The 25213-nt window shown below is 42.9% G+C and overlaps 1 protein-coding gene across 1 annotated transcript in view; it reads right to left on the bottom strand.

Annotated features, from left to right (window-relative positions):
- MCM8 (minichromosome maintenance 8 homologous recombination repair factor) overlaps positions 1-25213 on the bottom strand; it is a 66235-nt gene that overhangs the window by 2148 nt on the left and 38874 nt on the right. The window contains exons 7-18 of the mRNA XM_083175621.1: positions 21708-21906; positions 17700-17785; positions 15917-16068; positions 13434-13632; positions 11461-11491; positions 10192-10332; positions 9168-9309; positions 7894-8089; positions 6331-6550; positions 5968-6177; positions 3541-3617; positions 2420-2609 (exon numbers count right to left, since the gene is read on the bottom strand). Of these exons, the coding sequence (XP_083031747.1) occupies positions 2420-2609; positions 3541-3617; positions 5968-6177; positions 6331-6550; positions 7894-8089; positions 9168-9309; positions 10192-10332; positions 11461-11491; positions 13434-13632; positions 15917-16068; positions 17700-17785; positions 21708-21906 (1843 nt within the window). The remainder of the gene's footprint in view (positions 1-2419; positions 2610-3540; positions 3618-5967; positions 6178-6330; positions 6551-7893; positions 8090-9167; positions 9310-10191; positions 10333-11460; positions 11492-13433; positions 13633-15916; positions 16069-17699; positions 17786-21707; positions 21907-25213) is intronic.

The raw sequence follows: 25213 nt of genomic DNA, 5'->3' as shown, positions 1-25213 counted from the left end.
CATCTAATTCACAGATTCTCAAACTCAGTCCTCAGGACCCCACACGGTGCATGTTTTTGTAGGTCTCCTCACAGAGGGGCAGATTTATTAAGCTTGGTGAAGGGATAATGTGGCTGGTACTTTATCAGCTCTCAACTGTGTAGTTACAGGCTTGGTTTGAAAAATAACAGGTAGAAGCTGATTGGCTGGTGATAAAGTATCAGCCACATTATCACCAAGCTTAATAAACCTGCCCCAAAATCACAAGTGAAATAATTAGCTCCACCTGTGGATCTTTTAAAAGCTGTCAATTAGTAATAAATGCACCTGTGCACCTGCCGGGTGACCTGGAAAACGTGAACTGTGTGGGGTCCTGAGGACCGAGTTTGAGAACCCATGATCTAATTGGATAGTGATTATCCTGCTCACTTCCAAATGAAGGACATCTCAGACAAGCAGTAGAGGAAGGGGTTAATCCACTTAGGTGAGAGTTGGATCCCATGAGCCATTCTAAAGCTGCCCATACACGGTCCGTTTAACGGATCCGTTCGGGACTTAAATAGTACACATCATATCGGATCGCATGCCTTGTGCATGCACTGCCATCCGATACGATGTGTAGCTAGTACAAAAAGTATGTGCAGCACATACTTTTTGTACCGTACTATGTGATGCGCGGGAGCGCGCATCGCATAGTACAGAACGGACCCTGACACAACGGAGCGTGTATGGGCTCCTTCACAGTGAACATGCACTATGATTTATATCTGCAATCCAATTCCAAACTCACTTTGTTTTTCTAGATTCATTTTTTTTTTTTTTTGGCTGCTCCCTTTGAGCAGGGGAAAAGGTAAGGAAAATCTTTGTTTTTAGGGAGAAAATGTCAAGACAGTGCAAAACCTCTCTGGTGCGTCCCACCTAGTGAATAATCATGCATTTAAGGAGGTTTAAATCGCCCCCTCCCCCACCAAAAATAAAGGCATTCGTTTACAGCTAAAACGCCCAATAATGGGTTTATAGACAAGGGACAAGTATGCAGAATTGTTGTTTTGCTGGGAGGGGTGTTTTTGAACTTGCAGACAATTAAAAGCATTTACACCAACTTTTTACGAACTTGTATAAAACCCCTGAAAGTTATGGACATATACAGACATTATACTGTACTGCCAAAGTCTAATAGCACTGGCTATCAGTTTTCAGTCATTAATAAAAAGTGCAAAAATCATCCAATTTACGCTTTTAAAATCCTCCAGTGCTTTCTTTATGGCCACTAACCGCCTTCTAAATGACCCTGCTATCTCAAATGTCACTTTTTTGGGGGTCCAGCATGGATTCCCCAGATTTTCATGCACTTTTTCCAGTTTGCATCTAATAGAAAAGTCACACAACCATATCGCAAGTTCTAATTGCATCTCACATTTTTCGGGTGCAGACATTTTTACAATGTATGCGAGTTTTATGAAACAAACTCGCACTTAATTGGACTGAAGACTAGACTATATAGGCCAGTATTCAATGAGAAAAATTTGCCTTGTTTTATGGCGAGTTTGTGCTGTTTTCGCGTTGGAAGGAGCATTTTGCTCTCCAAAAGTGAACCACCCTATTCAATGTGATATTTTCGCCGTCTTTTTACCGTGTCTCTCAGTGTAGCAATTCTCCATCTTTTCATGGAGAACTGGAATGTGAACTTTTAAACTAAAAGGTTTATTTTTTTAATTTTGGTGTAAAAAAATCAGGATTTTTTTCTGTGAAGGGGCATGTTATTTTTATTCATGTGCTTATAGCACATGAATATATTAATTAAAAAAAAAATATTTTTTTAATTTTTTTTTTTTTTTACACAGAGCAGCCAGCAGGGGGCCGGAGCTCTCGAGCCGCTCATTAGATATTCATATATTCACTGCATCCGATCATTACATATGCACGATCGGGTGCAGTGAATACTGGGTCTCCCGCTGGCTATAGGGGGGGGGGGGGCAGCTTGTGCTGCCTGGGTCCCGGGGAGCCCACCTCCCCTCCACATATGTTCTGGGGCAGCCAGGGAGACTTTAACCTCCGGAACAGGGCGAGTGCATGGCGAGAGAAAAAATCTCTCGCCATGCACGGAGAATTTTTCACGTTGAATACTGCCCTATATCATAAAATGCCCAGATCTTGGTAAAACACACCTTAAAAATAAATACAATATTAAATAAATCAGAGAAAGGAAATGATAATACATCTGCCCATAGGAAAGTATTCATTTAGGTTAAGTTAGAATTTGCAAAGGTTTTGCTTTAATTTATTTTTGTTTCTTCCTTGGCAGCGTGCAGTCGCTTTCCCTGTCATTTACATTAATTGCTCAGGATTGGCCATTTCATTACTCAATACTGGGAACAGGATGGACACAAAGATCACCATCACTGGACTATAAACACAAGGGGACGCTATATAGCACTACCTGAACGTGCACTTCCTTCGCAATCTGCCGGAGCTGTTGATACTCAAACAGATTATTGTAGGTTCTCTCTGCGATTGTGTTGAGAGCAGAGACAAATTTTTTTGCTTGCGACCGATTACTCATTCCGGAACCGTGCTGCGATCTATTGAAATCCAGCTTCCCAAACTCATCGGAGTAGGTTCCAAGCATGCTGGGGAGGATAGTAAAAAAACTGTTGGTATACAGGCCGCTCATTGAAAAATGACCATCATTCCTAAAGGCATTGTTACAATGGCTACTTTTAGAGATGAAAGAATAGAATAAATGGTCTGCTCACATGGGTGGGTTCTACCTAAGTCAGGATTCACAAGAACGATTAAGATGATTACCACTGTATAAGAACAAGTGGGACTTTTTCTACTTGTACATAGAATTAAAGTAGAAGGGTGTAAGTTTCCCTTATAAACACATACCCTTTCATACACAGATGTCTGGATCGGATGGAGTCAAAATCCCAGCGGTCGAAATGCCAACGCCAGAATACCGACCGCCGCAATGTCGGCAATTTCTCCCTCTATGGGCCCGCTGCTTGGCGAGAGCAGCGAGCCCGCAAGGGGAAGGGGGGTATCCACGGCTCCCCCTTGTCGGTATTTCGGCGGTCAGGATTCCGGCATCAGTATTTCGACAGCCAGCTGTAACAATACCCATCAGTGTCAACCTCTTCCAAAGGCTTTGGAAATAATACTATTGGCCACACCCTCCTGCAACCCTGTGAGATAATTACAGTGAAGCCGATCTCCTTTGCTGACTGATCATGTGATTTTGCCTCACTATTGCAATTGACCATAGGTGTATCTATAATGGGTGTAGGGTCTGCATTGTCCTGATGGACCACCTCGTGGCTTTCAATTGACTTCCATGGAGAGATGGTACCTCGCAGTGACAGGAAAGACGGTCACTGAGCTGGAGCCTTTGTTATCTCCTATACATTATGGCAATGCTACTTATAGGTACAGTGACCCAAAATACATTGTATAGTTCTATAGAACTGTGATTTCTCTGCCTATAAAGACAGCTACATAAAAATTAAGCTACAGTTAAAAACAAACAAAATAAGATAAATTGTCAATAGAGAAAGTCACCTGTATTTCATTATTTGTACAACATCTTCAGCATCTTCTTTTGTGGCCTCTTCCCTTAGCTCTAGTCTGGCACGGGCCTAGGTAGACATACAAGGTACTTTAAGTTAACCTAAAAAAAATATACTAATCTGAATTGACCTAAATAATGATATATTACACAAAACACACAACAGTCACAATGTGTATTTAAAGGGAAAACACATTTCACTTTGTACATGAGTGTAATGAGTGAACACCTGAAAAATAAAATAAATGTTAGATAAAAATGTGCTTTGTTTAAAAACAATTTTTACACTCCTTTTGGAGATTATTAAGAAAAGGTGCCCAGTGCAGCACCCGCCCGCACCCTGGACCTAACGGTGACGTCATCAAGCCGACTCGTGGCGAACCCAGCTAGCCGTTTGGTGCTAATATCGACACAGCGGACAGCCACTCTCTGGCTGAGGAATACCGCTGTTTGAATAGGGTAAGAACAGGGACAGTGCTGCACCGGGAACCTTTTCTTACTCATCTCCAAAAGGAGTGTAAACATTGTTTTTAAACAAAACACATTTTTATCTAACATTTATTTTATTTTTCAGGTGTTCACTCATTACTCAATATTTAGCGCTCTATAACCCCTTTTTATATTAAGTTTCTTTATAGAGGAGCTGCTTACCCTCCTAGTGTGGAGCATATATATTTAACAATATTTTTGGTTTAGTTAATATTTCGCCCATCTAGTCTTATACATAATACGGCCATCTTTACTTCCACGTTCCAAGCAACGTTGTTGGCCGTGGAACGCAGAGCCATCTTGCTTTCAGCGTCCTCCAGACATTCTGTGGAGGACAGATACCGCTAACTTGGCACATTTGATTTAGGTGTGCTCCACCAATATGTAAAAGCGGACCCGTTTTCATTTATACTACACTCCTGACAAAGGAACTACTCCGAAAGGCGTTGAGTGTTTAATGACTATTCCCAGAACATCACCATCGCTGTGCCTCAGATGCGGACTTCGTTTCCTGTTCTGGACTGGTATTTGGATCTGCGACTCTGGGCTAACTGCTTGCCATCCTGACCTTGCTGTTTTAACTGTCCACTTATTATAAGTTCAGACTTATATTTAACCTTATGAGAAAGGGTATAAGACTGCGCTGTACCTGCAGTATGTAGGAAGGGCTGCTGCACAATATCCTAAGGTGCACTACAATAGCACCTTGATAGCAAAGACTGTAGGAGGGGGGAATAGGATGTAAGTGCGCAATCCCTACTGCTAAATAACAATGAACCAGTGACACCTCTCTGGTAAAGAATAAAAATATTTTATTAATTAGTGCAAAATACAGTTTTGATCATCTATAAGATACACTTAAAGACTAAAAATGGGAGTGTCTCCTAATACCGGTATACATCAACTAGACATACGAACATGAAACATATAAAAAATAAAATATAAAAATAGAAAAAAAATATATAAATATATAAAAATTCCACAAGGGGCCTGATTCAGCTCCTGCTAATAGAACAAATGTTGCACTAAAAAACCGGGGCCAAGGCATAATCTTGGCCCCGGTTTTTTAGTGCAACATTTGTTCTATTAGCAGGAGCTGAATCAGGCCCCTTGTGGAATTTTTATATATTTATATATTTTTTTCTATTTTTATATTTTATTTTTTATATGTTTCATGTTCGTATGTCTAGTTGATGTATACCGGTATTAGGAGACACTCCCATTTTTAGTCTTTAAGTGTATCTTATAGATGATCAAAACTGTATTTTGCACTAATTAATAAAATATTTTTATTCTTTACCAGAGAGGTGTCACTGGTTCATTGTTATTTAGCAGTAGGGATTGCGCACTTACATCCTATTCCCCCCTCTTATATTTAACCTTAGTTTTTATTAAAGATCATTTTCACTATCTCTGCCCCTTTTTTGCCTCCCCCACCACATTTTATGTGAAAACGGGAGGTTATTGTTTCAGATTCGCATTGCTCATGAATATCTGCACACCAGGGAATCTACCTTGTGAACTTATCCTGATTATTACTACATTTGGAACCGATAAACCGGTGACATAATTGCATGTTGTGCGCTTTTATTGTACACCATTCTATTTGTGTTCTTGTTATCTTTTGGATGTTTACCTCTTTGGTGTATGTATTTATAGCTGCATGGTGGTATTATTGAATCCTTTCTATCCAACATAACGCTGTGCTAAATGGCCAGTAAGCTGGCATTATTCTAGTACTAATGGATCCTCTGTGTGTAATTCACAGCTGTCATTCATTTTCCACAGACCCAGTGGACCAGCAGTTACAAAACAAAGAGGTCCAATTGCTCCATAACAATGTACCATTAGCATACTCCCTTGGATTAGGAAGCAATACTGTGTGTGTGTGTGCTAGACCCAGGTGCGTAATTAAGCAGAATGTTCCATACCTCGGTTAGTCGGATCAGAGACTCCAGCTGTCTGGTAGTTATAGGAGTACTGTCTATGCCCTGCTTCTGTTTTCTGAGTTCCAGGTAGAAGTTCTGGAGAACTTGAGCAGCATCTACAGACAGCTTTGGCTGAGCATACTGGCGGGCATAGCCTATGTACTTCCGTAACAGCTGGTGTGGTATAGCATCAAAATGTTCCCCTGGTCGGACCTACAATAAATCAAACCGGTATTAGACCGACAGCATAGCATTATCTGTACAGAAGGTGACCTACAATTAACAGATCAAAATTAATTAGAGAAAAAAATATATTACACTGTTCCGTATAATGGCTAAAGAATGAACAGTTAAAAAATACTGTACCTTTAATCTCTCTCTTAAAGGCCTCTCGGAGGGCACTTCTAGGATAGAGGTATTGGTGTCCTGAGTGCCTGAACGAGTAACGTTTGCGCTGCGTAGAATTTCCTTTGACCCCGCTCTCATGGCCATCACATGCTCCGAAAGCAGATGATCATGGTCTTCATTTGGGGTATCCAGCAGGATGAACACTAAGTCAAATCGTGAGAGTAAGGCACTGCCCATTCTGGAAGGCAAAACAGTAAATCTTGCATTGGTTGCAGTGTATCAGTGTGCAGTATCTTTTTTAATCATTTGTATTTTGCTTTATTTTCAGTATTATTATGATTGTATATTATTTATTTCAGGTGTCCAGCTCCTGCGACAACAGATTGGCTGAAGGAGAAAACTATTTATACAGATAACCACCCAGCAATCATATCTTGGTATCAATATGAATGTCCTGGATTTCCACGTCAGGCTTGTGTGACCAGCTGTCCTCGACTATCATTATTCTAAACAGCACCACTCGACTTTAACCACTAGATGTCCCTCTTGCCTTGATGGCATGTACTATTGGTAATACAGTGATGAGTCCATACCATTTAAGAGCAAACGACCTTCAAATAAACATAGGTAAACCACAGTTTACAGTGATTCTGTATTTTTGGGGTAATTAAACCCCCCAATTATCGTGCAAACCAGGCTACATCACCATACTGATGGGTGCCGGACGAGTTTCCGATAGGCAATTCTCCGAAAACAATTACACCGACAATATAACACAGACACACAATTGTCAGACAACTGCTTAACTCCGACAAGGAAAACATCGACGTACAGAAAAGTCAGACAATATAAACACCGACACCATGGATATCCCGACAAATAAAACCCAGACAACACAAACAAACATAGACAATGACTACACCGGCACAAAAAAACTTGACACAACATATGACACACACCAATACCAATGACACATTGAAGTCAAACACCGACACATATTTCACCGACAGCTGATTACATAGACAATGAATACACCGACATTGTATAAGCCCGATACATCACCCCCCCGCCCCCCCCCCCCCCCCCGGTATACATACATTGGGTTAACCATTGAAGGTCAACAGGCCTTAGGTTGACACAGACAAAAGATCGACATGCCCAAGGTCGGCAGGGTAAAAAAAGTTGACACGTGCGTTAGGTCGACAGTCAAAAGGTTTCATGCCCTACCATCCACTAGGGTGTGGAGGGAGAATATAATACTGTGCCTGAAGCCTGGTGAGCGCAACGAGCCATGCGAGGGGACGCGGTGCAACGATACGGTGTCCATGACGACAATCGGGACCAAAAAAAGTTGAGAAAAACCTATGTCAATCTTTTGACTGTCGAACTTCCCAATGCCGACCTAATGAATGTGTTGAGCTTTTGACCCTGTCGACCTTAGACATGTCGACCTTCAGTGGACGACCCAATGTATGTCGACTTTCATTTGGTCAGCTTAATGAGCCATACCCGTGAAGAGAAAGCGTTAGACAGAACCTGCAGCAGTGATGCTCTCCTGCACAAAATGACCTGGACGCTTACTTTAAGTTTTCAGAGACCGTCTTGCCTTTGTTGTAGTGTCCACCGACTGGGTTGGCTGCAGCAATGATAGACGTTCTGGCTGGTAAACTGCAGACTATCCCGGCCTTAGCAAGACTAATGCTCTGTTGTTCCATAGCTTCCAACAGAGCCTGGTGCTGATTTCCCATCTTATCAAACTCATCTATTCCACATATACCTGTATGTAAACCGAGAGGACAAGTACATTAGGAAGACGGCTTAACAGAATAGAGCAAATGCTCTCAAAGTCGGTCCACACAGTGCATGCTCTGCGGGTCTCCTCACAGAACCACGTGATATAATTAGCTCCGCCTGGGATCTTTTAAAATGTGTCAGTCAGTAATGAGAGCACCTGTCGGGTGACTGGGAAAACGTGAACTGTGTGGGGTCCTGAGGACCGAGTTTGAGAACCACTGGAATGGAGCAAGCATGCTGTATTACCAAGACTTGCTTTCTCAACAGAAAATAACATATATATATATAAAATAAACAAAATCTTGTTTTCAATCTATTCTTTATAATCGGTTGACAAAGCTAATACAACTGGGATTTCTTATACTTGTATTACATTTGGTACCCTATCCAGTTATATTTCAGCCCATTGGGAGCAAAAAAAAAAAAAAAGTGTCAGGTGGGGAGTTTGACTGGGGCATTACACCTCTCAAAGTCTAGGTGAGCTCAGGATGGAAACAACCTCACATGGATCAAAATTAAATTTTTCACATTTTTTAAAAAATATTTTGGTTCCCATGAAAAAAAATAGAAAAATAAAACACTTACGCACTAAAATTCACAGGTTTAGTGACACCTTTTGCCGACCGCAGCCCCATTTCTGATTTTTGGGGGATTTGGTTTTACCTGCTTGAAGCAGGTGAAACCAAATCCCTGATAAGCCGTGGCAAAGCAATTACCCGCGATCAATGTAATTAGATACCAATTTAAGTACAGGTTGTCAGCCAGAGCTTTAAAAGCTTCTAAAGCAGACAAGTGGTGGTGTAGCCCAGAGCAGCCAATCAGATTTAGCTATTATGTGCTTTGGTTGCTATGGGCAACACCACATCTTTTTAAGAGGTATTATTAAACTTACCCCTTAGAGTTGACTATATATCATTCATAGCTGTTAACTAATGTGTCAAGTAAAGACCCCATGGTGTGTTAAATAGAATATCACCAGGATAGAGATCCTAAAGACAGAACAATACACATCTTCCTATATACACACAAGGACACGATTCATTGTAGAGTAACTTGTATACCTTGATCTCCCAAAACAAGTGCTCCGGCTTCTAACCCAAAATCTCCAGTCGCGCTGTCTCTGGACAGAGTTACCGTCAGCCCAGAGGTTGTAGTGGTGTTCCCACATACATAGATACCACGGGGAGCCACGTTACACACTGCCTGAAAATATACACAATGCTTTCAGTTAGGATATGAAATACATGGCACACACACACAAAGGGCGGTATTCAATGAGAATACCTGCGAGGTGCAGCGAATCCTTTTTAGGATTCGCTGCACATTCGCCACGTTCCGGAGCCGGCGGGCTCCGGTATTCAACATGTCAGGGGCTCGCTGCCCCTGACTGGCGAATATGAGCTCCGGCGGCGATTGCCGCAGGGAGCCTGAGGACGGTGCCAGGCAGAGAGATGGTAGTCTCTCTGCCTGCCCCAGAACTTTGTGGGGGGTAGGTGGGCTCCCCGGGTGCCAGGCAGCACAGGCTTCCCCCCGGGGGTGCCAGCAGGGGAGCGTATATTCACTACACACGATCGTAACGATCGGGTGCAGTGAATATATGAATATGTAATGAGCGGCTCGGCTCCGGCGCCCCCTGCTGGCTGCTGTGTAAAAAAAAAATAAAAAAAATATATATTTTTTTTAAAATTAAATATGTATTCATGTGCTTACAGCACATGAATAAAAATAGCATGCCCCTCCTCAGAATAAAATTCCTGATTTTTTTACACCAAATGTAAAAAACAAAACACTTTATTTTAAAAGTTCACATTGCACTTCACCATAAAAAGATAGCGATTGCTACTCGGTGAATCATGGTGAAAAAAACCTTGAAATGTATTCGCCATGTGGTCATTGAATAGGGTGATTCACCGTTTTAGTCAGAAATTCGCCAAACAGCACAAATTCGCCATAAAAACATGGCGAATCAGGCTCATTGAATACCGCCCATTGTCAGATTCAGTGATTGTCCTTTGCTACATATGATGGCTAGGTAACGGTAGTGAAGGTCATATTAAATCAGGTCTGGGAAAATGTTATCTTTACCTGCAACATCTGACTTTTTCCCAAGCCAGGATCTCCCACCACCAGTATATGAGGATCTCCTCGAACTGGAATCCGGTTTTTGTCATCCACAAATTTTTGGCAGCCACCAAAAAGTGCAAGTGACAGACCAGCTTTTACCACCTAAAAGGGAAAACTTTCTTTGTTTTTATCAAACCGTAAATGGATCCCAAATATATTGTTATGTTGCACTAGGTGCAAACCTGTAAGTCCTAGCTCACAACAGAAAACAATGATTCTCCATATACTTGTACTCATTCTCTGGGGTAGATTTATTAAGCTCGGTGAAGTGATAAACTGCCTGGTTTTTATCACCGGCCAATCAGCTCCTACCTGTCATTTTTCAAACCAAGCCTGTAACTTCATAGGTAGGAGCTGATTGGACGGTGATAAAAACCAGACAGTCTATCACTTCACGAGCTTAATAAATCTTCCCCTGTAAGAAGTCACATTTTCCACATCATTTAACTAAATTAATTTCATATTCTGTAATTCCTAGCTATCAGAATAATCAAAGCTTAAGGCACCCGGCCTAAATTATAATGGGGCAGATTTATTAAGCCTGAAGAAGAAATAAACTGGAGATAAAGTGGAAGGAGATAACACACCAGCCAATGAACTGTGTTGGAAAATGACAGTTAGGAGTTGATTGGCTGGTGCTTTATCTCCTTTCACTTTTTGTGGGGTATTCAATGTGCCGCCGCTATTTCCGACGGGGGAAATAGCGGCGGCTCCCTATTCAATGCTGTCTTTAGCGACAGCATTGAAGCGGCATCACGGCAGAACGGGCCCGACTTTAGAAGCTGTCGGGCCCGTTCTGCCGATAACAGCCGTGGATTGTCGTGATCCCGGCCGCAGATAGACAATCCACGGCCATTTAGCGGCCACGCCCCCTTTTCGCAGATCGGCAGGTGGGACATTGAATCCCGCCTGTCGTTCAGCTGTCGGGCTGACCGCAAACGGACCAGGATCACGGCTGTCGGCAGGGATCGACAGCCGTGATCCTAGATTGAATACCCCCCTTTATCTCCAGTTTATCTCTTCTCCAGGCTTAATACCTCTGCCCCAGTGGAACTTGTGATCATATGTCATTCCTTCTCACCTGGGAGGGACATTTAAACTACTAAGCAGTATCTTACGTATATAGGTCCTAGTGCAAAACTATACGAAAAATGGATTTTCTGATAAAGTATCGCATGGCTGCGGTTAGGCGAGGGGAACATTGAGAACCATGGATTTAATATTACTTACCTCATGTCCGTATATTGTAGGACAAAGGGAGCTAAAATAATCATAGAAAAAAGAAAGACAGTTACTGAAGAACAGCGACATCCCATAGAGAACACTTTCTGATAAATATTACCATATAAAGTGCTGCAGCTAAATATTGGAAACAGCAACAACACAATTGATTCAACAGAAATAAAATATTGAATAACTTGGTAATAGATTATACATTTGTTCACGATTAAAGGGTTACAATCATTTTTTAGGCTTGCAATTCTACTTAAATACACTATATTGCGAATAGATATTAGTAATGCATTGAAGTTATACAATCTATATGGATAGGGCATGACATTTCTTAATATCGTCATCTATTAATCAATAATGCATAAGCCTCATTTTTATTTTATTTTTATTTTTCTAATTATTAATGTTTTTGTACATATTTGTTTTTCTTCATTTCTGATATATGTTAGAGTAATTATACTGTGGTAAATGGCAACGCTGGTTTAGTGTTGGTGGTTTAGATGTAATAATCGGAATGAAGGCTGGATATTCTTAAAGGCCCCCATACACATGCGATTTGGGCCCAATTTCACTTGATTCCGGTGGATTGGGGCTGATAAATAGGGTGAAATCCGCCAAAACTGCATGTGTAGGACACCCAATCCGATGCACGGTCCTGTACTCATCGGAACAGAGTCAGAGGTCTGACGCGCTGGACCTCCAACCTCTGAGTCGGGCCCCCCGGCGGTGGGAGACGGGATCGCATGTGACACATCACATGCAGAGAGACCGCACGAGATGTATCGCATGAGATCCTGCCTCCAGGGAAGGTTCCGGGGCGGCTTAAGGGGGATCGGATGCGACTTCTCCCCTCGGAGAAGTCGCATAGTGAATGGAGGTCTTTATAGTTACTATACCACAGCGATGTGGCAAAAGTCAATCTTGAAACATTTTTTGTTATGTATATGATTATTCTTCAACAAAAAGTGGTACTTGTGGATTATCACGGCTCCCATCGCATGCCATATATAGTGGCATGCGATAGGATGCGATTTTTGCAGTTTTTAACGTTTTTGACAAAAACGCATGCAATCGCATACGATTTTTAACAGAAAAGCATCCAAATGTATTGAAATTAGTATGAAACATGTTCAATGGCCCCAAAATGGCATTTTTTAGGCTGTACCACCCCCCCTATCAACGCGAACCCGAAGCGTGGCGAGCGGCGGCGGTACGCGTCCTACAACCTTTTCATACCCCCACTATCCACGTCGGCGTGGAGCTAAGAATAGAAAGTGAGGCAAGCGCAGCGAGCCCCGCGAGGGGACGCGGACACCTGTGAAGCCCGCGAGGGGACGCGTATACCTGTGAAGGTAACCGCGTCCGCTCGCCACGCTTCAGGCTCAGTGGCTCGCTGCGCTCGCCACACTTTCTGTTCTCAACTCCACGCCGACGTGGATAGTGGGGGTATGAAAAGGTCGTAGGACGCGTACCGCCGCCGCTCGCCACGCTTCGGGTTCGCGTTGATAGTGGGGGTGGTACAGCCTCAAAAATGCTATTTGGGGGCCATTGAACATGTTTGATACTAATTTCAATACACTTGGATGCTTTTCTGTTAAAAATCGCATGCGATCAAATTGCATGCGATTTTTTCATGTGCGATGGCCATCGTGGGAGCCGTGATACTCCACAAGTACCCAAAAAGTTGTTTAAAAAAAATTATTGGAAGCAGCAAATACACAAATAAACATAAATAAATAACAACAACCCTTTTCATGTTGTTTCATTTCTGTTTTCTAATTAATAAATAGTATGCTAAATTCAAATAAATAAAGTTCTGCCTAGACCGCTGCCCCCCTCTTCCCCATTTGCAATTGGTCCCAAGACGGACTCTGGACACAAATCCTAGTGGTATGAGTGTAGCCCTAAGAGTAGACAGATATGCATCACCGGTGACTGGCCACAATGGCAGAAACATTAACCACACCTACTTGGCTATTAATTTGAAGAGGTTTTCTTGAGCTTGGATCTCCTGAATAGCATAGAGGTCTTTCAGGGAGAAGTCCATAAGAGCCCCAGAGCTGCCGCTCCCTTCTGCGTCTTTCCCTTTCTGGCCCTTGCTGTTACTCACAGAGTTTGCCTCAATGTACAACAGGAACATGCATTTATTGTTTTTGTTCTTATACCCTCCTGTGCGTAGGAAACATAAGCGATACATACGGCTTGTTATGCCATAAACCTCAACAGCTCAACATGCAATTATTCTGAGTACAGTTTATTTATAAGGCACCACAAGTGGTTGGCAGCTCCGTACATACAGCACACAGTACAACATCACAGGGTACACAGACTTTGTTCAGACATCACAGTAACTTAGAAACAAAGCTGCTAAATCTGTCCTCGAGATCTACCAACAGGTCATGTTTTCCAGACCATCTAGCTGGTGCACAGCTGTAGTCATTACTAATGGTCAAGTTTTATTATTATTATTTTTTTTTTTTATTAACAGTTTTCAAACCTGCTGTATTCATTCCTAACCAACACATTCTACAGATGCAATCCTGAAGCCATTTTAAGGTGCCCCTACACAGTACAACTGCTGGGTGCGATGAGATGCGCGCTCCCGTCACACATCTCATCGCACAGCTCAAAAAAGTAGGTGCTGCACATACTCATTGCAAAACCTATGCAATGAGATGAGATGCGATATTGTATACAATAATTGTACCGTGTATGGGCACCTGAAGGGACCTACGCAACTTCTATGGAACTGGCAGAATTGAATCTACATGAAAATAAATCACACTGTCTGATATTTAGGACTTGGATGCACATGAGTACATGAGTTATACGGAGATCCTGGTCACATGGACAAAAAACTTGTATTGTTTAAAATAAGTTTTAATGTTTTATATGTAGTACTCTATGAACAGTTGTAGGGTTACATGTTTAAATGTATTCATATTTAAGAGTATTAAAAAATGTATTTTTAAAAGTAAAATGCATTGTGAATTGGCAGCTCCTGTGACTATCTGATAGGCTAATTTCCTAGCAGGAGGTCTCATGAATGACCAGACTTTCTAAAGCTGATCAATGCACAGCAGGTAAAGTGCCTGGGTGGCTGCAGGGCTGTGTGCAAGGTGTTACCTCTGTGTTTCTCTGTGGGAAGTTTCATAAGGTAAACTCCTGCACATGTGATATGGGGCCTACCCAGGGGCAATTTCAGGGCATTTTCCCGTCGATCTCACTAAATGCCCTTCTGTGTGTAGCGCTGACACATCGCTGTGTGCGGAGCGATCTACATTGCTCAGCAGTGTCACCCCTCAGTGTCCTTTTGACTTATAATCTGGATTTATTTATGCAATGACAGTGAGATATACAGATGGAGCCACTCTCATTCAGCTGGCAGCTAGCCCCCGCTATCCGACAGAAGGGGGCGTTCGCGCCGCTCACGCGCCCCGTTACAACGGAGCTCTCCGACGCCACTCCCAGCCGCCTCTCCAAACCCCCCCATCTCCCTGAAGCAGAGACGGGCAGGGATTCCACCACCAAGTGAAGGGGACGCGAGTGCGAGACACTCGTGTGTCCCCATCAGATGGAGCGGCTCTCACCAGAGCAGGGAATCTGGATGAATCCTGACAATGCTAGTGTGTCCTCCTACTATATAAAGAGGGTCTACTTGTATCTGAATGCTGTAAACATCTTTGTATGCTGATCCCCTAGAAATAGGGAAGAATCTTTTTCAAGGCTTTAGTGAATAAACACCTTCTGCCATAAGACGACTGGTTCATCTTGTGACCCGCGGGAGTATGCCAAACATTCTCTGCCTGTCCTGGAATGAGCCCAGCATCTCCAAGCTATGTCCTCTGCCAGAGGCCTGGTCCATGGTCAGTGACCAGTGGGGGAAACCTCCGACACCAGGCAGGTGTGTCAGGTGCGTATCGACACAAGTAGTAATCAGGTGCCAGCATTAGGACCTAGTAACCAAGGTTCCAGACTCCACATGGTAGGAGTCTGGTGGTGGCAGCGATATACCCAACAACTGCGTAGTGGGCGGAGTCAGTAACAGGCTGATGATAAGAGGGAATCTCCTAGTGGCCAGGTCCCGTGAGACCAGAATCCCTATCTGTGACAGCGATGGGCGTAGCCAGTGAGGGCAGGAGCCCGGTCACACTCCTTAAGGTTGTCCATCCGTCTTTATAAAAGTCTAATTGGACTCCCACCTAAAAGCTAGAGAAAAAGAATGGACAGCGCCATTTGTCTTCATTTCTATAGAACAAATAGGATTATGTGATTCTCATTCGTCAATTGTATTAGTCAGTGAAACCCACCGCTGTCCATTTTTTTTCTCTAAATTAAATTCAACTACAACTCCAATCTACCACAGAACATGTATAATTGTTATGAATCAGAATTTAAAGCGATGAGCTGGCAACCCAAAAGAAAGCCATTAAAAAAAAATGGTGGCACCTACCATCTTTAACGTTAGACACTTTAACAATGCCAGTGATTGTCACCATATCTCCAGGGACACAACTGTCCACCAAATCCTGAATCAGTTCACACTCCACAGTTCTTGGGATTCTTCCAGTTTCTCGCTGATCATCTGACGTCATCTCTTGGACTCTGAAATATTTACAATAATAACATAACAATTGCTGAGAATTCACTAAGGGCCCGAACTATCACCGTCCGCATCCTCAGATGTGATCATATCTTCCCAATTCGCAATGCGATAATTGATGACATCGCTCAGATGAATCATTTATTGCATGAAGGACAGAGCTTACGAGAAAGCGCTGTCCTTGAGATGCCAGTCCACAGCATTATCGGTGTATTTTTTTGTTAAAAATACGCCAATCACAAGTTATGCATGTGCCACCGTAGCTGCCGTCCCCCTCCCTGTTGCAAAGACCCACCACTGTTACTGTCATACTTGCCTTCCCATACTGTCATACTTGCCTTCCCAGGCATCACTGATCAGAGCTCCTAGAGGGATGTCCTTCATCTGGGCTACCTGCTGCTCTGTGGTAAAGTGAGCTGCCGCTTTGCAGCAATGCTTTACTGCACCGGGTTCACAGGAGCAGCAAGAAGCCCCGATCACCGGCAGCCCTCATGAGAGCACCTGCCAATGGAGTGTATAATTTTTTCTATTTCACACAGCGATTAGTTTGTGCGTCCATCGCACACATCTAGCTGATCATTCTGCCCGGTCCACGCACTGCCTTCTCTGCCTAGGGGCAGAAAAAGCTGTGCCTCGGTAGGGAATTCATAAGGAGCATTGTGAATTCGCCAGCTGGAGATGGCGTTATTATCACAGGGCTTGCTGCATTTTTTTTTTTTTTTTTTACAATTTGTTTTTAGTAAATTCGTTCAGATCGCATTTCCTATTTTAAGTATGGGAAATGTGATCTGGTTACTCAAAATATGCGAATTAAAGGGTTTAGAACAGTTTTTCACAAATCTTGCTCCAAAAGCCCTTTAATGTATTTAGGAGACACTAAAATAATCTGAAATGGGTGTGAAAACACCCCATTTCACATTATTATAGTAAAAATAATGTTAATAAATTGGCCCCTAAGTGTGCCTAAACAAGATTTCATCTTCTTATCAAGTTTAAACGATTTAACACTGCCAGTGAAAACTAATTAGCTTTTTATATCCCCTTCAATGTAGCCAGCCACAAAATAATAATAAAAAAGAGCTGATTATGTTTGTTTTTATATTATTATAAATCAGAGGAACGTTTCCATGACACACAGCAATGAACATTCGGTAGAGACCTTCACAGGACAAAATACAGATGGCTTATAAAGAAATGAATGGGCAAACATACAATGCAGCCGTCCAAACAAAGGAAGGGATGATCTGCATGTCAATGTGCCTGCAATGTTTTTATCAATGAAACGAGCACCCGAATGGCTCGATAAATCTCATTCAGTAAACACCATGAACTCTCTTCAGTTCGTTTGAAAATCGTTTTATTTATCACAATATTTTTTCACATGGAAATACAGGCGGATATTGGCTTTCATGACTTACTGAATAAGTTTTAAATACAAGTCCTATGTTATAGGATGCAGGATACTGTATACATGATGACTAACAGCTGTATTGTGCTGGAGCTTTTATTACTAACACTTTGATCTTGGAGAGCTTTCACGAAGAACAAACAAATGTAAAAATAGAGAATCTACGTAAGACGGACAAAGGACGCCTATACTCAGCTGCAGAATTATATAACACACTCCGCTTACCTGATGGTCTGCCAGTCCACGGTCACTGTTAGAGGAGAACCTCGATTCGCTGTGAATGAACGCCCGCGGCACTCTGGTACTGGACACTGAAACACCAAATCCTTGCTGTTATTGTTCTATAAAGTTAGGGCCGCAATGTTTAGTCTTTTTTTTTTTTTCTGGTAATTTTTTTCTCTCTCTTATATAATATCAAATAAAAAAAAATTCCGACTTATTCTTGGTATTACAAGGATAAGTGACAATAACTATAATGGGGAAGGCAACTTGCAAACCTGGGTGCAGAGCAGAGGAATAAGGCAAAAACCTATTTTTTGCCTTCATCCGGCCTGACGAAGGGCCTGTTTCAGTACCGCCCGACCAGACGACTGCTCCCACCCCACCTCCACCCCCTGCTGCCGAATCCCCTCGGTACCATGCAAGTGGATGTATAGGAGAACAAATCCCCTCTCAGCAGCCAAAGGGGAGAGAAATAATTGGATGGTCGCTGATTCCTCTCCCCTTCGGAATTAAAACTCAGTCTAAACTGAGAGGGGGGGGCGGGTGATGATGTCAGCTGCCCTCTCCAGGCAGGCATCGGCCCGTCTGCATTCCCAGGGGAACGCCCAGCATTTTCATGGGGACACCCATAAAACTCTGGGCATGCCCCTGCAACGGCCCGATGTCAAACCCCCGCCCGCCCCTCCGTGAGCGGCCAGGCGAATGTGTAACTCGCCGAAGCCGGTCGCTGCCGATGGGCATGCACAAACCCCACTGAGGCTGGGTCTGAATTCCGATTGCACAGAGTGAGCCTGAATCGGCCCATAAGTTGGAAAATCATGTTTATAACCTCTCCGTTTTGATAATGTTATCTGCTTTGTATACTTATTCTGTTACCAAATATGGGGCGAAATGTAATAAGTGCGATTTTTGGGACAGGTTGCTCAAAACCGTATCAAATCGCACATGTCACATTTGCGATTTAAAAAATAAATAAAAAAATCGCAAATGTAATAAAGGTGCAAATTGTTTTAGCCCAAGACAGAATTCGCATGTATTTCTACCGATCTTTGGTAACGGAAACGTGCAATTTTTTAACACATGTGCGTAAGTAATGAGAATGTGCGATTGTTCAGATTTGTGTTAAAAATAACAGAAAAAATGGCATGCCCCCCCCCCCAGGCTCATTGAGCCAGTCCTGTTCCCTATATAGGGAGGGGGGATGCATAGTTCCAACGTATTTAAGAAACCAGCACCTCTAGGACATAGGGGTCCCCCATATTTAAAACCAGCACCGGGCTCCGTAGCCTTTGGTGTCATGCCACAGACGGGGGACACTTTTTATACAAGGTTCCCCGGCTGAAATATGATGCCCGTGGCTGGGCAGCCCTGGACAGGGTACCAGGGGAAGTGGGGACCCCCCAATAAAAGGGCTGATAATTAACGTGTGAAAAATAGAATAAAAAAACATTGCTTTTGACAGGAGAACTACTTGCTGACCACAAGTCCCAGCATGCGGGCCATTAATGGGTCCCGTTAGACTTGTAGTTCACCTGTAAAAAGAATGAATGTCACAATAAATACACAGACAGTACAACTTTATTATATCTTACTACTCCACACCTCTTTGAGGTGAAGTACTGTCACTGACCACTAGAGGCCGCTCAACGGACAAAATTACTCCTTTGTAAAGCTCAAAATGAAACTAAAAACTGTCGCAGCCCGAAGTTAAGAGTACATTGCAGGAGCCGTCATTTTGACAAGCTTTCAGTAGTAAATAAGGAACACACTTTTGCCGCATACAGTGAATATAGACCAATTGTAAGTCTACTATCGCTTTCTATAAATCCATATGTGGTCACTGTATTATCAACTGCTTGCCATCGAGAATGGAAAACAGACCACATCTGCATATTCAGATCATGCAGAACTTATTAATCACAAAACGATTTACATTTGTTAGATCATTTCTTATGAATGTTTGTATAGTCAACATTGTATACAATTTTTTTCCCATATGAAAAAGTGTTGAAAGCTCTAGACCCAGTGATCGGACTGCATCTGCTGCCTATCCATATGTAAATGCAGTAAATGGTAAGTGAAAACGCAGCTGGTTGGTTTTAGGCTGAAGGAAGTAAAGATGCATTGCTGCTATAAATCAGAATCAGCTTTATTGGCCAGGTATACTCGAGTATACTAGGAATCAGATTTGGATTTCTGTGCAGCAGCCAGTTAGTTAACAGTTAGACAGTGACAGTACAGATATACATAACACATACAAGTATACGCTAGATGTACCCTGGGGATTATAGACGCAGGGAACATATATCCGCCGAGCTTTACAGTGCCTAGGCAGCCATCAGCAGAGCCACTGGTCACCGCAACCGCCAGGTAGGTAGCAGTACAAGCAGAGACAGTACAGTTATCACACAGGGAACATATACATGATCATATACCCGCCACGCTGCCCAGCACCAAGGCAGCCATCAGTGGGCAATGCAACAATATAAGCAGACAGTACAGTTATCACTCAGGGAACACATACCCGCCGAGCTGCACAGCGCCTAAGTAGCCATCATTGGCACCACTAGTCGCCGCAACAGCAAGGTCGGTAACAGATATGCAGAGACAATACAGATTGCTGTGCAATGTACTAAGCAGGGGAGACACGGGGTTTACATATTGCTGAATGCACAGCCCCATGGCAGCCATTTGCAGCGTCAGCTTGATTCTGCTGCTCACAGCAGCAGGAGGGCTCAACAGGCCATCTTCCCTAGAGGGAAAGCCAGCATGGGTGCTCGTGGTGGGGTTGGGTGGCAAGAGTCAGTCAGTGAGGCTGGGGGAGAGAGTCACTGAGGCCTGGGGAGAGTCACTGAGGGCTGGGGCTGTAGTTGGGCCCTCTGGGCTGAGTTCCACGCCGCTGCCTCCGATCGTGTAACCATACCTCCTCCCTTGGGGGGGCGCCGCCACTGTGTTTCACCCAGAGCATCGGGTGGGTGGTGGACAGGCTCCGGCAATTAGCTCATGCTGGAGGAGCGGCTGGGGCCTGTAGGCCGGAAACCACTTTCGCGGCCAGATAATAGTAAAAGACTGTCCTGTTATCATTAGACATAGCAGGGTAGGGTTACTGTTCTCCAATGATGAGAGAATGTGTACTTATAGTAAGGTAGTATGGTTCTCTCCTCTGTGCCTGTTGCCAGGACCTGCATGTGCACCACGGGTAGCGAAGATTAATACGTACGTTTCACCTAAAGCAAGTAGACTTGGTCACATGCACACTATGGCCCTTATTCAGATCTGATTGCAGTACAAATTTGTTCTCAAAATGGGCAAAACAATGTGCATTGCAAATGGGGCAGATGTAACATGTACAGAGAGAGTTAAATTTGGGTGGAGTGTGTTGAAACTGAAATCTAAATTGCAGTGTAAAAATAATGCAGCCAGTATTTACCCTGCACAGAAACAAAACAACTCACACAAATCCAACTCTCTCTATACTGTGCATGTTACATCTGCCCCACCTGCAGTGCACATGGTTTTGCCCATTTTGAGAACAAATTTGTACTGCGAGAAGATCTGAATAATGGCCTTTATGTAGCCTAGTCTACCTGCTTTAAGGTGAAACGTACGTCTTCAGCTTCTGGGTGCGGTGTGCACACATGAGGAGAGAATTCCTGTAAACACTTTATTTTTTTTTAAGAATTCCTATGACCATTCTGATGGGGCAATAAAAATACTTAATTTCAATGTTAGTTCTATAAAAAGGAAAATGAATCATAATAAATGCTTTTATAATTAAAAATCAACTACAGACAGGGAAATAATTTACTAAACAAACCCATATTTAGTGATCTCTTTCTATAAAGTGGAATAATAACGGTGACATAAGGTCTGCACTGTCAGAAGATTTACCACATTTTTTCTTCTTTTCACAAGAGCAGAGGGTGGGAGGGTTGATATTGGGTTAAGATGGTTTAACTGCATCGAAACAAAAATACACACGGCCTATTGTATGGTAAGGAATGATAATACCTTTGTTGGAACGGTGTACTTTCCATCAGGAAGGGGAAGGCTCTGTACATCACCGCACATATTGCATATAAAGGCCATTTTGTTGCATATTGGTTTAATGTTACTGACTCGCACAACTGTGCCACGTAGAGCCACATATTTCCCGTACAAATTGGCCCTGAGATTTTTCAGCGCAGTCAGTGGCTCATAATTGTACACCCTGCGGGATAACACAGAAAGAAATATCACAGAATGCACAACTTGCTTACTTCCTACACAGGAATAGGGCCTTACTATATATATATATATATATATATATATATATATATATATATATATATATATATATATATATATATATATATATATATATATATATATATATATATATATATATATATATATATATATATATATATATATTCTGTGATATGCTGGCACTCGCTCCCAAAGTAGTCAGCTACCGTGGTGCTGGTAACAATATTCATACATGCTTCCAAGATACCGCGCACATCGGGTTTCTCTTAGCTCCAAATAATTTAGTCAGACGCCATGTCCTTCAGCAAAGTTTCGGGAACTTTTATTTTCCCGTCCTCAGGATATATACTGTATTTGCTGGCGTATAAGACTACTTTTTTCCCCTGAAAAACATGCCTCCAAGTGGGAGGGTCGTCTTATACGCCGGGTGCACTTATATAAAAAACTCTATATTTTGAGTGGAAATGTTGGGGGGTTGTCTTATATTATATATATATATCCACACAATAGGGTTATACAGCGCCCATAAATGTATATTTGGTAATTCCAGTCTAACCCTTTCCTATATACACATAATCAATAGAAACTTTGGTACTTGTGTACTAGCACGGCGCCCATCACATCGCAGACCATAAGGCATGCGATGGTATGCGATGTTGCGTGATGACAGCCGATGTTATACAATTTTAAATTGTATACCATCGAAGTGTATGGCATTGTATGCCATTCTATCGCATATACAATGGTATGGGATTTAAAATTGTATAAGCACCCTAATGGGTTTTCCCATGTTAAAAGTGTCCCCTTAAGTTAAATTAACCCCTTCCCAACATTTGACGTACATTTACGTCATGGTCGGGAAGTACTTCCCGACACATGGCATAAATGTACGTCATGCCATTTAACTGCCACCGCGTCTATAGACGCGGTGACAGTTTAAACATGTCTGCTGTCCCTGACAGCAGACATGTCCCTGCATGCCCAGGGGGGCTGCGATGCCGCCCCCCCATCGGCGATCGCTGTGATTGGCTGTTCAGTGTGAACAGCCATTCACAGCGTTTTCTGTGTCACCGGCGAATAACGTTCGCCGGTGACACAGGGATCGGAGGTGATTGGTGCTGTAAAGTACAGCACCAATCACCGCGGGGTGTAAGGGTGACACTGGTGTCACCCCACCTCACCCCGCCCCCAAAGGCCGTGATTGGTTCGTCGGACCGACGAACCAATCACAGCCATGGAGGGGGGTTTAAACTAACGGTGACTGCACTGCAGACGCCATTCCGGTCTGGAATTGCGTGCAGTGCGGTCACCGTGCCTAGCTGCCGCAGTATACTGACCTGAACCTTGCAAAATACTTACCTGATCACTGCCTGGATCTTGCTACTTCTTGTGACTTCCTGTGCTGTGTTGTGCTGTGTTGTGCTGCTGCAGTGTCATCGAGATATAGATAGAGAGATAGAGAGAGAGAGAGAGATAGAGAGGGCTAGTGACAGAGAGTGCTATATTTTGTGCTGCTGCAGTGTGATAGAGTTATAGATAGAGAGATAGAGAGAGATAGAGAGAGATAGAGAGATAGTGACAGATTGTGCTATATATTTTTTATATAACTGACTGCTGCCCCCCCTTTTGTGCTGATCAGTATAAATTAACTGATCAGCAACTTTTTGGGGGCGCAGGTTTTTTTTTTATATATATATACCTGTCAGTGCTGCTGCTGCAGTGTCATAGAGTGATAGATAGTGAGAGATAGAGAGATAGAGAGAGATAGTGACAGAGAGTGATAGAGACTGCTATATTTTGTGTCTGCTGCCCCCCTTTTGTGCACCCCCAGCAACTTTTTGGGGGTGCAGGGGTTATTTTTCATATATATAACTGTCAGTGCTGCTGCTGCAGTGTCATAGAGTGATAGATAGTGAGAGATAGAGAGATAGAGAGAGATAGTGACAGAGAGTGATAGAGAGTGCTATATTTTGTGTCTGCTGCCCCCGCCTTTTGTGCTGATCACTATATCTGAGGTGATCAGCAACTTTTTGGGGGTGCAGAGGTTTTTTTTTTATATATATACCTGTCAGTTGCTGCCAGTTGCACTGTCAGTTGCACCAAAGGTTGTGCACCTGCTGCCCCTCACTGGTAATCAGTGTCGCATCACTGATCACCTTTTTTTTTTTTTTGAGGGTGCTGTGGGGTCTTTTTTTAATTTTTTTTTTCCACACACTGTGATTTTGTGGGTGTCCTGTGGCCACTGTGCGCTGATCAGTGACGTACATTACTGATCAGCTTTTTCGGCACAGGATTGATCTATTTTTTTTTTTTTTTATCAAATTCCTGTTGCCTTTAAGCGCTGTTCAGTGACGGACGTTACTGACCAACATCTGTGCTCAATTTTTGGCGCAGGACCTTTTTTTTTTTTTTAACCCCTTCAATTTTTTTTTTTTTTTAACCCCTTCAATTATTTTTTATTTTTTATTGGGATCAAATTCCTGTATAAAGTATTTTTTTTTTCTGCACTACATACACACTACACACTACATACCCCCCGGGTTGAAATAAAGTTTGTACCCCCCCCTACACTATACACGTGTTGAAACATTTCACTACCAGTAACACAAAAATAAAAATGGCATCCCAAATGTCATCCCAAATGTCATCCCAGTCATCCAGAAGAATGTATTCAGCGGAGGAGGCATATGCCATGCTTGCCTCTGACTCTGACACAGCCAGTGAGGCAAGCGGGGAATTTGAAGGATTCGTCTTAAGCTCCTCTTCCTCCTCTGGTGATGAGGGACCCCCTCAAAGACGCCCCCGTAGAGCAGCTGAGACCCCCCCCCCCAACAATTGATCTCGTATGGACCCCACCACCAGACAATTTTGAGCCCCAGGTTCCTGAGTTTTTGGCCATGCCAGGAATCCAATTTGATTCCACAGGTCTCAGAGAAATTGACTTTTTCAAATTATTTTTCTCTGATGATTTTATAAATTTAATGGTGGACCAAACTAATTTATATGCCCAGCAGTTTATTGCTCAAAACCCCACGTCATCATTTGCTAGGTGGACCCCTGTAGATGCAGTAGAGATGATGACGTTTTGGGGTCTGGTGTTTCATATGGGCATAGTAAAAAAGCCAGAAATTAGGCAATATTGGAGTACAGATGTTCTGTACAGCACCCCATTTTACCGTATGGCCATGACTCGGTCTCGTTTTGAGATGATCCTTACATTTTTGCATTACAACGATAATGCACAGTGCCCACCCAGAGATGATCCCACC

The sequence above is a fragment of the Crinia signifera genome, chromosome 3, assembly GCF_055691185.1.
Source record: "Crinia signifera chromosome 3, ASM5569118v1, whole genome shotgun sequence".
Lineage (NCBI taxonomy): Eukaryota > Metazoa > Chordata > Amphibia > Anura > Myobatrachidae > Crinia > Crinia signifera.
This window is presented reverse-complemented; position numbering and strand designations above follow the sequence as displayed.